This window comes from Betta splendens, chromosome 2, assembly GCF_900634795.4.
Source record: "Betta splendens chromosome 2, fBetSpl5.4, whole genome shotgun sequence".
Taxonomy (NCBI): Eukaryota; Metazoa; Chordata; class Actinopteri; order Anabantiformes; family Osphronemidae; genus Betta; species Betta splendens.
Genome location: NC_040882.2, coordinates 17,413,632 through 17,425,882, shown reverse-complemented (window position 1 = coordinate 17,425,882; position 12,251 = coordinate 17,413,632). Strand labels below are relative to the sequence as shown.

Genomic DNA, 12,251 nt, shown 5'->3' with positions numbered 1-12,251 from the left:
GGTTTGATTTCTCCTGAGAAAATAGGAACAAAATCCATAATCTGGTTTGGATGATCCAAAGCAATCTCTGCTATAACTACAGGCCCCACTTAGATCTATAATCCTGCAGCTGTAGCCAACATCAGACTCCATTTTTTTTACCTTGGGGAAAAGAAAAAAAACAGTTATTGCTCCCCCCCAGGAGGGAGATTAAGTTGGAGGTCTGGTCTGTGTTGCTCAGAGAGAAAAGATCATTAGCCTTGATCAGATTGATTAAGATCAGCATGGGCAGTTCAGAGCATCCGTCACCCGAACAAAGCACCAGGCCACTAAATCCTTCTGCTAGTCTGAGAGGCCGGTCGGAGCCTGTTACTGCCCGTCTGTACCAGTCGTTTTTCTCCCAGCTGTGCTCACGGTCGTGGTCTGACTCTCCGTGGGTGGAAGCTTAAATGATAAACTATCCACCGACTGCTCACACATGTGCAGTGAGGTGGCTCGTTTCTTTAACAAGGGTCCCAGCGGACGTCCGCTCGGTATTAACATAGAAATATTTACCTTATTATCAGTATTATAAAAAAAGATGCACCTGTCAGATGGAGCATCATGAGCCGCGGGCTCTCGTGCACCAGCGGAGGAAAAGCGAGGCCGATATCAGCCGCTGGTGAGAAATTAAAACCAGCAACTTTAATTGACAATGGAAAAGTTCATGAAGGTTTAAACAACCGCAATAAAATGCACCGCTAAGACTGTTTTATGCTGCAGATAGACACCGCTAGTGTGTGTGTGTGTGTGTGTGTGTGTGTGTGTGTGTGTGTGTGTGTGTGTGTGTGTGTGTGTGTGTGTGTGTGTGTGTGTGTGTGTGAGACAGTACCCCGTCTACTACACTCTGATTTTACTATTTAGGTCAAAAAGAGAACAAAGTATCTTTAGTTGGAGTTGGATACAAACCACCTCTAATGTAAAAGCTTAACTTTTAGTGAGTGCTACTACTACTACTGTAGTACATTTCTATGAAACTACCTTCATGCTCTTAACAGTCCTGATGTAGTACTGGGTGCGGCCATTAGCAACACAACCAGGCGAGGAGGTAATGAGGCACGGAGGTAAACCTATGCTTACATAATGAAACTATGCATCGCACAGGTAATTACCCGGGGAGAGGACGGGCGCGGCTACACGTACAGCACACAGATGGCAGAGCGCGGCCGGAAATGGGTCACTATCACAGGCGGACCATCCATCGAGGCCCCACGGTGGCGGCGCGAGCACCACCGGGCACCTTCAGGAGGCGCCGGGCTCCCCGGGGTTCTCCGCACGTCGCCGCGCCATCAATCACGTGCAACCTTTGAGCACATGGTCACCGGCACTAATTAAACCAAATGGAGTCCCAGGAAAAGCCTAAAAATCGGCTGCGGCGCTGGGAGGCGTCGGCATCGCAGACAACGAGCCGTTAAACAAATGTATTGAGCTGTCTCGGATACGCAACGCACTGGGAGCCGGGAACACGTCTCCTCGTTTTTAATTAAACTACATGACTTCAGAGAGCGCCGGCTAATTGAAGCGTTAGCGTTTGCATTGAGGTAAACCTCCTCTCTTCATTCACACTAAATAGTCCCTGCCTCGAATATGTCACGTCAAACTTAACCGTTGCAAAAGTCTCCAAACGCGCTTCATATTAGAAATATGAAGATCCCGGAGAAATAGACTCCTTCACAAGGAGAGGCTTCCCCCTCTAAACCACAGAGAGGCCACACAATTAACAGGAAGCTCGACCTGTGCTCCAGCACTGCCCTTGTCCGGTGCAGAGAATCACCTGCAGCGCGAGCTTCAGAGGGAAGGAAGGCTGCAGGTGCACAGCGTCATGACTTATGCAGATGTGAACGCTCCCTTGAGAGTTCCCCATCGCCACAGAGAAAAGCCATCGCTCTTCATCGCCTCCACCCCCCACACACCCCCGCCTTAAACACACTTCCCTGCCCCTCACCTCTCCCACGTCCGACTGAAGTGGCTGCTCTGTCAAACTGCGTTTCCCGGATTCGTGGAACCGCCAGCATTCACTCCGGTTCCCAACCTTCCCATCAGTGGCTTCAACAGTACTGACATGGGACTTGGCTTGGAGGGCTCTCACTCTAACACACACACGCATACACACACAATGACTACAAGTTACTCCCATACCTGTGTAGGAACAAACTGGAAATGTCAACATCAGCCGCTACTATACATATTCTACATGTCAAGCACGGACCAGGCTGCAAACGGAGAGCAGGAATTCGCTGGGGTGGCTGATAACAATGAAATGACACTATGACATATGCCTCTCTATTTTCTTTACGCCACGAAATAAACAACTCGTGCTCGGTATGAAGATTGAGAAATAACTGCTGCGTGAAAGTTTTTCGGTTTAAAAAGAAAAACCCGGAGCAAGAGGGTTTGTCATAGTGATTTCCCCAGCTGGTTCAGGTCGTGTGATAGGTAATCCATCACTACAAACCCAGCAAGGTGGAAACGCAACGCGGGGAGACACACACACCCTCACGCACACATTTTCTTTTTCAACATAGACCCAAAAGAAAAAAAAACCCTGCTCAAAAATATCCGTTTCTGTCAATCTGACTCTCTGGTTTGACTGACAAACACACTCACCTACAGTTTCCCTGATCAGTGCAAAGTGGAAGCAGGTAATAGCCTGCAGAGAGACAAGCTAATGCTGATCTATCCATAAAGTCTGCTATATCCAGCACTAGCTTAGTGCCTGGCCCAAGGGCTAATGAGGCCCCCTCAGGGGCCCCGGCTGGCAGCCTTCATTCACCTCGGCTGAAGATAAGAGAGAGGGGAAAAGCAGGAAGACAGCACCTCCACGTAGCCATCTCACCAATCAAACGTCTTCTCTATCTTCAATGTGTGAATTACAGCATACGGCTTGTGTTTATAGAGATAAACCACAGTAAAAGCAAAGTCAAATAAAAAATAAAAAAAAGACGACTCAAAATAAACAGGAGAATAAACGGGGATAATTTGGTTTGGGCGTTGTTACTTTGTAATTTAGGGCCCCTGGAAGTCACTTATAACCGCAGTCCAAACTGACAATGCCCCTCCTCAGAGGGAGGCCATTAACAAGCAGCTGGCATCAGCATCCGTGGCAGCATCAGAGGAGGCCTGAGGAGGAAAGCATTAGTCTTACCTTCAACGACATACTCCTCAGCTTCAGGAGGGGGCGGCATGGAAGGAGAGAGAGAGGAGACAGGAAGAAGAACTCGTTAGATTCCAACCAAACGCACAACAGCCGAAATCCAAGTAGACGCTGCAGATGAGGATTAAGATGTGATGTAATGAAAGCCGAGGAGCTGTCAAAGAGGATTCCCAGCTGAGAGGCAGCGGCTCTCGCGCATCGCTCCCCGGCTAATGATGAGCATGGCTCCAGCAGGACGCTTTACCAAAGAAATTAAACGAATACACAAATAGGCTACTGTACAGCAGCGGAGGCCAATCTGTGGCGCTGCAACATCAACCTGCAGCCGCGCGCCGCTCCGCGGGCCCCGCGTTGGAGGCTACGCGCCGAGCCAGGAATGCAGAGCAGCCTGCAGCTCGGCGGGTCGTCCCTGTGGAGAGCTTGCTATTTTGATGTGCTCTTGAGGCCGCTGGGCTCAGGCCTTGGTGGGATGCTGTATTAAGTTGTAGCGCACTCAGTGAGATTTCGCTGGGACTCTCCACTGCACCGGTTTCAAAGTGTTTGTCTGCAGTTCCGAAGAGTTCCGAATATCGTGGGAACGTCCAAAGCTGGAGCTGATCTTAAAGTAAAATAGCGCTGCAGTGCAACAGTAGCCACAGAAACGCCTAGAACTCCGAACTGGGGATGAGGATGCTCCACATACAATAACACACTGATTCTGAGCACAGCAGTTATATCTGGAACCCTGACCTACGGATCCTGCTGTAACAGGTAAATGAGCCCGCGGGGAGACAATATTAGCCCCTGGCAATAAAACATTTGCTCCTACGGCATCCATGCACCGCGGCAGCCGTGCTTCCTGAACCGCCGCTTGGCCGCATTCCGCCATCAAAGTGTCTTTTTTCCCCGCGCGCGGCTGTGGACGCGGAGATTGCGGCTCGTCTCGCCGACAGACAGCGGAGCAGCGGGCCGCCGGAACAGCCTTGAACGACAGAGCATGTGCCCGGCAGAGGCGCGGGGACGGCGCTCGTCTGATGCAAAGCAGAGGCTGTTTATCTAATCGCTGGCCATGACTCTGCCTTTCCTCTCCCCCTCATCTCTGATCACAGTCCATCAGCCTTCCTTTCATTGCGCTCCCTTATATCTCACCCTCACTGTTTCCCCCAAGCTTCAACAAAGGGTGTTTGATGCACAGCAGAGGTTGTTTATATTATCACGGGCCATGAGTCGGCTCTTTCCTTCCACTCATCTCCCGACGTGGCCTCTTATTCTGTTCTCCTTTGTGGCCTCTCTGTTTGACTCAGAATGTGGCCGCGGCGACGCAGCCTTGTGTTCACACAGGCCAGATAAGGACTCGAAGCCCCGCCTGGAATGCTAATCACGTTTCAATAAGTAATCTGCAAGGTTTCAATCAGTTCTATCAGCATATTTTACTCTTCCACATATTGCATTTGGAGGGAGAGTCTTTATTTATAGTGGATGTTATAAATAAGAATAAATATATGGTTTTATAACTTCAGTCAGACGTGAGGTTGTGGCTCATCTAAGCGTTTCCTTTGCAGCCGTTTTCCTCTGGTTACTTCTTCATCCCAGAGCTGTTTTTCCTACAAGATGTATCCCACATACGTAGCCTCGGGCGCCGAGCGCCACTGGGATCCGGTACTTTGTTATTAATAAGCGAAAAACCCGTGGAAACTGTCCTGCGTCTGTCCGATCCAGATTACAGCACGTCCAAGAAGACGAGACGCGGACGAGGAGCTTCATCACAATGACAGACAGTCAAGAAAGGCAGCATTTCATCCGCGGATCTCCGAGTTAACCCACAAACAAACAACAAAATTAATCAAAAAGACAGTCGCAGGGTAAAAAGAGGCAAATCAGACGTGGGCTGCACTCAAAATAAATAAATAAATACCAAAGGAAATTTAGATTCAGATGAAGGCAGCGAAGATTGCTTCACCAGCGGATCCCTCAGGGTTTTGGAGGCAAATGAAAGACTTTTCAGGCCTAATCCTAACCAAGCTAACTAAAGGATTTACCCAGGGCAGAAAAGGCTTCCCGGCATTGACAAACAAGCCCTTCTCTATCAATCTCTGTTTGTTTGCATATAAAGCCAACTACACAATCATGTTCTGCTTGTATAGAATGAGCGCACAAAGAAGCAACGCTAGTCACTGAGACTGTAACATTAATTACACATGAACCCAAGCCACGTGCAGCCTCAACCTGTGCGAGCCCGACTCAGCCGTCTGCTGCGGTTGTTGACGCCTGTAATATTCGCAGTAATCTTCTCATTATAGATAAAGGGCTGGAGCGCGTCAGCGACTCATCTCCGAGGGAGTTCAAGTTCAGCGTCAGAGGCGGAGAGAAGCTCCAACGCAGCCGGAGAACAATGCGGCTTCACACAGGCCACGTTAACCTTTCACTTAACCCTATGAATGAAGACCTGCTTCTATTTATAGTAACGCTACGATGACGGCGTCCTCGTCTCACTATAAAACGCAGGTGGCTGCAAAACATTTAAAACGGAGACTACTACGTACGTGTTTCTAAGATGACGAAAGCTCGGAAGCTCCGCCTCAACATCTTATGTCCGAATTCTACTGCCAGTCTTTTCCATCCACACGACTTCTGAGAGACATTAGAGGGAAAGCAATGACTGCATGAGTGAACTGCAGAGAGAGGGGGGGAAACGGGCCAGTGCGTAGACGTGTGCACACGTGCTCCTTCGCCCCCATCCCTCCTTCTTCCCATTCAGAGGGAAGATTTGCGCTGAACTCTCCCACATTGTCAGAAACTTTCTGCCTGAATGACAAGTTAATCCGCAAGACATGGCCTTTGCAGATTTCACGCCGAATCTCGACAGCGAAACACAAAACTTCCGCCGACAAATGTGCAAATGGAGTTGAGGCTTTCTAACCCCGATAAAGAATAATAAAAAAAAGGAGTAAACAAATTCTCTGATTTATCTAGCGGCGGCGCCACAACATACACTACTCCCCATGTAACGCTGGATGTCAGAGCGGAGAATTGGGGTCAAGCAGAAAGGATTACAGACGTGCAGTGTTAAACAAAAGTGTGAGGGTTTTGTTCAGTCAGTGGTAAAAGCTGTTTTCCATCACTGGCGTCTTCTTTTATGGGCGTAATTAAAACTGGTCTGTCACTGTACAGCAACCACTTCAAAAGGAGTCGCTCAGGAAGAAGGTGGAAACACAAGTGGAATCACGGGATGCGAGACCAGTGTGTCACAGATGCTTTATGCAGCTATACTGGTTTGAACTCGTTTTCCACCAGATGCGGCGACGGATGGGGAGTATTAGGTTATCCCCGGTGAATACTCCGCGTCCATGTGCGGGGACGATAAAAGCACAGGGCTGATACCTTGCGGTTGACGCGTGCGCGTGAAGCCGCGTCACGAGCGTCGTGTTTGAGGCTCGGCTGCTTTCTGCCCATTAGAGGCTCCTCGTCTAGCAAACCTAATGACTTTGGATATTCAGCGCAGCTTGTTTTTCACTACATTTATGCTTTCATTGGAGTTTTTATTAATATTATTTACACGGCACTGCAATTAAACCTCTGAACTAACGACTGGAGTTTAACATTCATTTAACAGTGGAGGAAAAGCATGTTTGTCCCCGGACTTCATGACATCATTAACTTCACTTGTCTGGCATCACTGTCAGTGATAAATGAAACGCAGTGACTGGACCGTTGCTCTCTTCATTTATTACATTTGTGTGTGTTTTAGTTTGAAAACCAACCATTTCCTTCCTGCTTGTTCCTCCATTTAATGGGAGGTGAACAGCGAACGCACCACCGGCAGGCCTACTCGTCTGCGATTACCCGTATTTCCCATGATGCCTTTTGACACCAGACGCTGCTGCAGCCCGGACGCGTAGCCGAGCAAATTAGGTTCCTTCAAACGACGGAAACCGTAGACCTGCACCGCGCGTTCCACGCTGAGCCGGCCGTCTGCGGGGTGTTTCTGCCCCCCGCCCCACCCCCCCCCACAACGAGGTTCTCTCCGTATGAGTCCTGAGCACTGATGTAAAATGGCAGCTCGCTCTTTGACTATACGCTGCTGAAACCAAAAAGCTGACATTTACTGGTGGCGGAGGCTCGAATAGCTGAAATTCCTCCTGTAATTAAAGTGCGTTCTAGCTCAACATGGCATCATGTCATTTGGACATTTATATGTGGAAACAAGACAAAGACATGACCCAAAAAAACACACAGCAGGCGGTTTACAACACTGAAAATTTTCAAAAGGACACATTAAAAACATAATAATAAAATAAGAGTTGACATTTATTTTTCCCTGAATACAGACATGTTCTCTACATCAAAACAAATGGGACTTGTAAGCGAATTTGTAATGAGTTCTTGTTCTCTAACTAATCCCTGTTCAAAGTGACCCGAATGAGATTTGTTTCAATTGCTCATGAAATCTCAGATTACGATCATGAAGAGATCATGTTTCTTTGTTCCCCCAGCATCAAATCCTCTGTGGGATTATTTCTTCCAGTGAATGGAACAAAGGTTGGGTGATTATGAACATAAAAAACATACAAGGCGAAAGTATTAAAAAGGAAACAGCAGCGTTTCATCTCCGTGATGTCACGTAGGTGGTTCACTGAGGTGCCCCCCCCACACACACACACACACACACACACCTAAGAAATCAGCTGGACCAAAATGTAAACGAGTGAATACATTAAAGAGAGTCGTGAGCGGCCGGCGACGCATCAAACTGCCTCTGAGTAACTGTTACAAAGCACAGAAGGGACAAGCAGCAAACAGGTAGTGACAGCAGGCCTGTAATGAAGCCAGGCTTTACGAGACTGACAAGTATTGAGTGCAAATGTGGCCTAAAAGCAAAGACTGATAAAGGCATGGCATCCGCTGTTCAAGGCTCCCTGCCGACGCGATCTGTCACCGCCTATTTGAAGCCACTTTCTGAGCCACCATCAGTGATTACACATTTAGGCTAAGTGGCTTCCACACTTGGAGGTTTTGACTGTTTCATGTTCCGCTCGTGATGTGAGAGAGTGTGACTGGTGTGAAGGCAAAGTCAAACGCTGCGTGTCTGAAACCGAGGGGTTTCCGAGGTGCCGTGTTGTCCCTGTGTCTGCGTGGGATGAAGTCAGCCCTCGCTGCGCACAAGGTGAGTGAGAACCTGGTACCAAAGCAGCCCTGCTCATGGGTTCACTACCAGTGGAGGCAGGCTGCACAGTCCAGGCTGAAAGGACCCGCTCACTGTACGTCTGCAGCTGCGCACGTTTTGCATCTCAAAACCAAATGAGCACTCAGCTGGTGGCACAAAAACCATTAATTAGTCAGTTGATGGAAAAATCCCAGAGGAGTCGACAAAATGAAATATGCTGAGTAAAAGAGAAGAAGCCTCCAACATTACAGGGACAATAGGAGGTTAATTTGTCTTTGAGGTGTGAGGTTCACTGGTCAGAAGAATCAGTCTAAACTATTTGGTAGCAATGACCTAATGCATCAATTATGAAATCAGGAGACCTCATTTTAACTTCAAAGCCTATGTTTAAAAAGTCATACGCACTAATTTAGTTTTTAATCAGCTCCAATTATTCCAACTCTTGCAGACAGAGCGGCATTTTAATATTTTGTCTCTAGAAATGTCACTAAAGGAAGAACGTAGAGTCTGGAGAGGCTGTGGTGCAACATGGTGGTGGGTCAGTGATGCTGTAACTATGGTGCAATGATGGTTCACTGGGAAGGAATCAGACTTTATGCTGGTCCAGAACTCCCTGGGTTCCTCTTGGTGCAAGACAAAACCCATCATGAGTACCTGCGGGGCATCATATACAACAGTGCATCTAATCACAGACACTCCAGAGCTTAGCCCAGACCCCCTGGAAGGAGGTCCCCCAGGATGCCATGTGCTGACTCATCCAGAGCACAATTAGAGGTTGGAGGCATTTTCAATTCAGCCCTGCCCTCAGTGGGCTGATGAATCCGTTTCCAGTGACTGTTACGTCATTTTGTTCTGAGCTAATTATGAAACAGAATTATTGGGCTGATGCCTCCTGCAGCCCCTGTCATGTTTAATTGTGATCGAATGCACTGTGATCTAGTGTAGTTACAGCTTTTATTTTGAAATGCTTGGGTAAAAAATATCAAAAACGTCTAATAATATACTATCTTTAGTAAAATGCAAAAAGGAACTCTTCCATTTTTTCAGGCTGAGTCGCTTCTCTCAGGGTTTTACCCCTCGATTGATGTCAGCACACAGCGTGTATGACATCGTGCTTTTACTTGTAAAGGAAAAACAAAATCAACTCCGCATCAAAGCCTGGATTAAAGTCACATGGAACATGCGCCTGTCACACGTTATTTTTTTCCATTCCTGCTTCAGGAAGGTCAGAGGAATTACGTAGGGTGGGAGGAGGTGCTCTGACAGTTCATCGATGATAGCAGCACATTAATATTGACGCCAAGAACTCACTGGGGAAAGCAAACCTTATCTTTGCAAAGCTAGGAAGACAGGGGGGAGATGGGAGTGAGGGGGAGATAATGCAAAGAGAGAGGAGTGGAAGAGAGACCGAGGAGGCAGGGGAGATATGAGATGCAAGAAACCTTGGCAGGGCCTTATCGCTCGTGTGGAATAAGAGGCAGGATGAGACTGAAGACAGTTGTTTAAGGGGCGGGACAGTAAATAAAAAGCTACACAACAGAACTCGCAAACGCGTGCGAGAACATCTGAAGCCGCCATGATGTTTGATGGTCACGGCTTCGCCGGCAAACTAAGCTCGTGCTGGAAATTCAATCTGTCTGTAGAATCTGAGCGGAGTGACGCCAGCGAAGCGTCGCCGGCACCAGGAGGCTCTGGTGTATTTACTATACTATGAAACCCTTCAACAGAAATAAAAGCACACATTGATGCAAATAAAGACTGGCGTTATTTTGCTTGCGGTTTAGAAATTGATTAGAATTCAGATTTGAGAATTCAAACAATATTACAGAAAATCACAAACATGTCTGTATTTTCTCAGACCCTAGTTACAAATGGACTCTCGAGTCATAAAGTAACGGCAGCGATGCTTCTACTGACAGTCGCTGCTCGTTCGCTGACTTGTGTCAATATGTTGGAGCATTTTTGCATTTTTAACAAGCTCCATGACACGATGCTGTAAACGCTGTTCCTCCCAGACCTAATAAGATGTGACCTGGTTCAAATGAGAAAAAGGATGACGCATTGGTGCTTTCAGCTCCAACGCCTCGGGCCTCTTTTGTAACATTGCCTTTCGCTTTCCGAGCCACCTGCAGTTTGAACGCCTGGACGTGGTCATAACTATGGAAGGAGGCAGAGCTGCAACAGCGCGGTGATTGAAAAGAAGGCGCGATAACGAGACGCTGTGTTTCGCCCGAGACTTCCACGAGGTATCTCTCATCTCTGCTTCAAAACGCTCCCTTTATGCACCAAGGCAAACAAAATCGTTTGAATGAGGGCATGCGACGCTCAAAGAAGCTACAGTATTGAGAAGTGCTCCGCGTTTAAAACGTATATAGGCTGTCAGCAGAACTCTTTAGGAAAGAAAAAAAGATGATACAGAGGATGAGACAATTGAGTCTCAGCGGAGGACATGGAGGCTGGAATCCAAGCAGCCTGGAAGACCAACAGCACCCAAGATTGAAGGGGGATGAGCCGAGCAAAACAAACAGGCCGGGAAAAAACAGGAGAAAGGACGGACAATAAAGGGGGAGAACAGTGGGGTGCGGGTGACAAATCTCTTAATCTCTCTCCTGCGCTCTCCGTTTCTGTTTGTCTTGTGCTGCTTTTGGCCTCGAGTCGCTTGTCGATCCCCTCGTAAATTGCCCGCGTTGATCTAGTCTTACGAGCTCCCACACTCTCCCCTAGTCCCCGTTAAAGCGGTCACGCCAATAAAGGCCCATTCAGTCGTAATGAATTGGAGGAGAAGCTACTGTAAAAGACTGAAGGGCCTGATTTGGTCACAATTGTTGATGATCCTCGACTGAGTTAGGATTGAGAAAGCTTGTTGCTGCTGTTGGGGGGGGACTTCTGTGAATCTATGGCCATGTGGCTCATGCTCGGACTATGAGCAGGACTCTGGCAGGCGGCTGCAGACAAAAACCAGAAGGAAATGGGTGATCATAGCAAATCCTCTGCCATAATGTGCCCAGATGCTCTAATTACAGTGACAGGGCCCCCTCTAAAAGTTAGGGCCCTCTCTAAAATCAAAGGTATTCAAGCCAGAGCAGCACAGCAGGGGGGGCGATAAATGGCGCATTAGGGTAATTGCAGTCAAATCCTGCAGGGACGCCTCGGCCGGACTGCTGATGCTGTAATCTCCAGGTAAGCTGTTGTAACGCTCACGCGGCCGATCTTCATTCTCGGCCTCACGCTCGCGAAACTATTAACGCCGAGCAAGGGATTCTTGCGAAAACACGGCTCCCCCCTCCACCCCCCTCCACCTTCCGCCTGAGCCGATTACAGCTGCGAGGTCAACAGAAGCTAATGTGACTTTGTCTGGAAGTGGCCGGCGTGGCCCCCGAGGTGCTGAGCAGCGCGGCCGCGGATTACACACGCCGAGGTTTTCTGAAATACAAAAACGTACGAGAGCGCGCAGGAATTAAACGCGGGGCAGCGGAAGAGGACGTCGCGTGTGTCTTTGTTGGCAGAAGCCGGAGGAAATGCAGAGAAACCCTTCTGAGCACAAGCGAGCAGAAAACACCGTTTTATTTCCTGCCTGCTGTGTCAACGGAGGACTATTGATTTGTTTCTCCACAGCTCTGACAGGTGAAGCGTAATGTGCACAACAATGCGCTGCAGAGAGCACCTATCATTTTCCTCTGGTCGGGAGCCTCAGCCCTCCGCAACAACAAAGAAACCGGGAACGCGGATTAAATGATACGAAAAGGCACAAATGCGACGACTAATAAGGAAAGGGCTGAAAAAACAAACCATGAAGTCGACCGCCAACAAAACACGGTCACATCCTCATGTACTGCGTATATGGAGGAACTGCCAACCATCCATGCAAGACACCCACAGAACCTTTCAGTCACACTTGCATGCAGGTGAAATCACTGTGCTCGTACTAAACACACA

General features: G+C 48.3%; 1 protein-coding gene across 1 annotated transcript in view; it reads right to left on the bottom strand.

Moving 5' to 3' along the window:
* The window catches only part of nrxn2b (neurexin 2b), a 437,402-nt gene that overhangs the window by 352,228 nt on the left and 72,923 nt on the right, over positions 1-12,251 (bottom strand). The window contains 1 exon segment of the mRNA XM_029166692.3: positions 3,164-3,184. Coding sequence (XP_029022525.1) covers positions 3,164-3,184 — 21 coding nt within the window.